This window comes from Haliaeetus leucocephalus, unplaced genomic scaffold (assembly GCF_000737465.1).
Source record: "Haliaeetus leucocephalus isolate CR32 unplaced genomic scaffold, Haliaeetus_leucocephalus-4.0 Scaffold656, whole genome shotgun sequence".
NCBI classification, from domain to species: Eukaryota; Metazoa; Chordata; class Aves; order Accipitriformes; family Accipitridae; genus Haliaeetus; species Haliaeetus leucocephalus.
Window position 1 is genome coordinate 20725973 of NW_010973092.1, and position 1688 is coordinate 20727660.

The 1688-nt window shown below is 71.9% G+C and overlaps 1 protein-coding gene across 1 annotated transcript in view; it reads right to left on the bottom strand.

Annotated features, from left to right (window-relative positions):
• The window catches only part of PCDHGB7 (protocadherin gamma subfamily B, 7), an 8408-nt gene that overhangs the window by 954 nt on the left and 5766 nt on the right, over positions 1-1688 (bottom strand). The window contains exon 4 of the mRNA XM_010579260.1: positions 658-1670. Coding sequence (XP_010577562.1) covers positions 658-1670 — 1013 coding nt within the window. The remainder of the gene's footprint in view (positions 1-657; positions 1671-1688) is intronic.

Genomic DNA, 1688 nt, shown 5'->3' on the forward strand with positions numbered 1-1688 from the left:
CCGTTGGCGCCCGCGTCCGCGTCCCGCGCGCGCACGCGCAGCACCGGCGCGCCCGCCGCGTTGTTCTCCGCCACGTAGGCGCTGTAGGCGGCCTCCTCGAACACCGGCGCGTTGTCGTTCACGTCCGACACCTCCAGCACCAGCGCCGCGCGGCTGGAGAGCGCCGGGCTGCCCCGGTCCCTGGCCACCACCGCCACCCGGTGCTCGGCCGCCTGCTCCCGGTCCAGCGCGCTCGCCGTCACCACCTTGTACGAGCCGCCCGACGACGCCACGATCGACAGCGGCGCCTCGCCCGACAGCTCGCACGACACCTGACCGTTCTCCCCGGAGTCCCGGTCCCGCACTTTCAACAGGGCCACCACCGTGCCGGCCGGCGCGTCCTCGGGCACCGGGCTCGACACCGACGTCAGTGTCACCTCGGGCGCGTTGTCGTTCACGTCCAGCACCTCCACCTCCACCTTGCAGTGCGCCACCAGACCGCCCCCGTCCCTCGCCTCCACCAGCAGTGTGTAGCCTCGCGTGTCCTCGAAGTCCAGCGCCTCCTGCAGCCTGATCGTCCCACTCTCCGCGTCCACCACGAACTTCTGAAGCACCTTGGCCGGCGTTTCCCCGAAGCCGTAGGTGATGCGGGCGTTGGTGCCGGCGTCGGCGTCGGAGGCGGAGACGTTCAGCACCATCGAGCCCGGCGGCGCGTCCTCCCGCAAGCTGGCGCGGTAGCGGTCCTGCGCGAACACGGGTGGGTTGTCGTTGGCGTCGGTGACGTTGATGCAGAGCTGGGCGGTGCCGCTGCGGGGCGGCTCGCCGCCGTCCAGCGCCGTCAGCACCAGCCGCAGGCTCTGCTCGCTCTCCCGGTCCAGGGCGCGCCGCAGCACCAGCTCCGCGAACTTGCTGCCGTCCTGGTTGTCCTTCACCTCCACCGCGAAGTACCCGTTGGCCTCCAGCTCGTAGCCCTGCAGCGAGTTGCTGCCCACGTCTGCGTCCTCGGCCGTGCCCAAGGCAAAGCGGGTGCCGGGAGAAGTGAACTCATTGATCTCCAGCTGGAAACTGTCTTGCAAGAAGCGCGGGGCGTTGTCGTTGATGTCCTGGATGGCCACCTCGACGTGGAAAACGTTGAGCGGGTTCTGCACCAGCGCCTCGAAGCTGACGGAGCAGGACGCCGCCTCGCCGCACATCTCCTCCCGGTCCAGCCTCTCGCTCACGTAGAGGTTCCCGCTCTCCCCGCTCACGGTAAAGTACTTCAGCTGCCTTTTAGCGGCGGACACCACCCGCAGCTGGCGTGCCGGCAGGTCGGCCGGGCTCAGCCCCAGGTCCCGCGCCAGCGGCCCCACCAGCGAGCCTCTGCCCAGCTCCTCGGGGATGGCGTAGCGGACCCGCTCCGGCGCCGCCCGGCAGCACAAGCCCAGCAGCAAAGCGGGCAGCAGCACTCGCCCGGCTGCTCGCCCGCGGCTCTGCCTCTGCCTGCCCGCCATTCTGGGCAGCGCTCGCCGCGCTCCTCCCTCCTGCCGCTGCCCTGCGTCCCTTCCAGCCACTCTCCGCAGCGAGCGCAGGGCCCGCCGGAGGGCAGCGATCTCGGCGCCGGCTCGGACGCCGCTGCTCCCCGCGCCGCGCCGCCTCTCGCCTCTGCTGCCCGTGCCGCTGCCGCTCCGGCCGGCGCCGTGCGAGCGAGCAGCCTGCGGGGGCAGGACGCT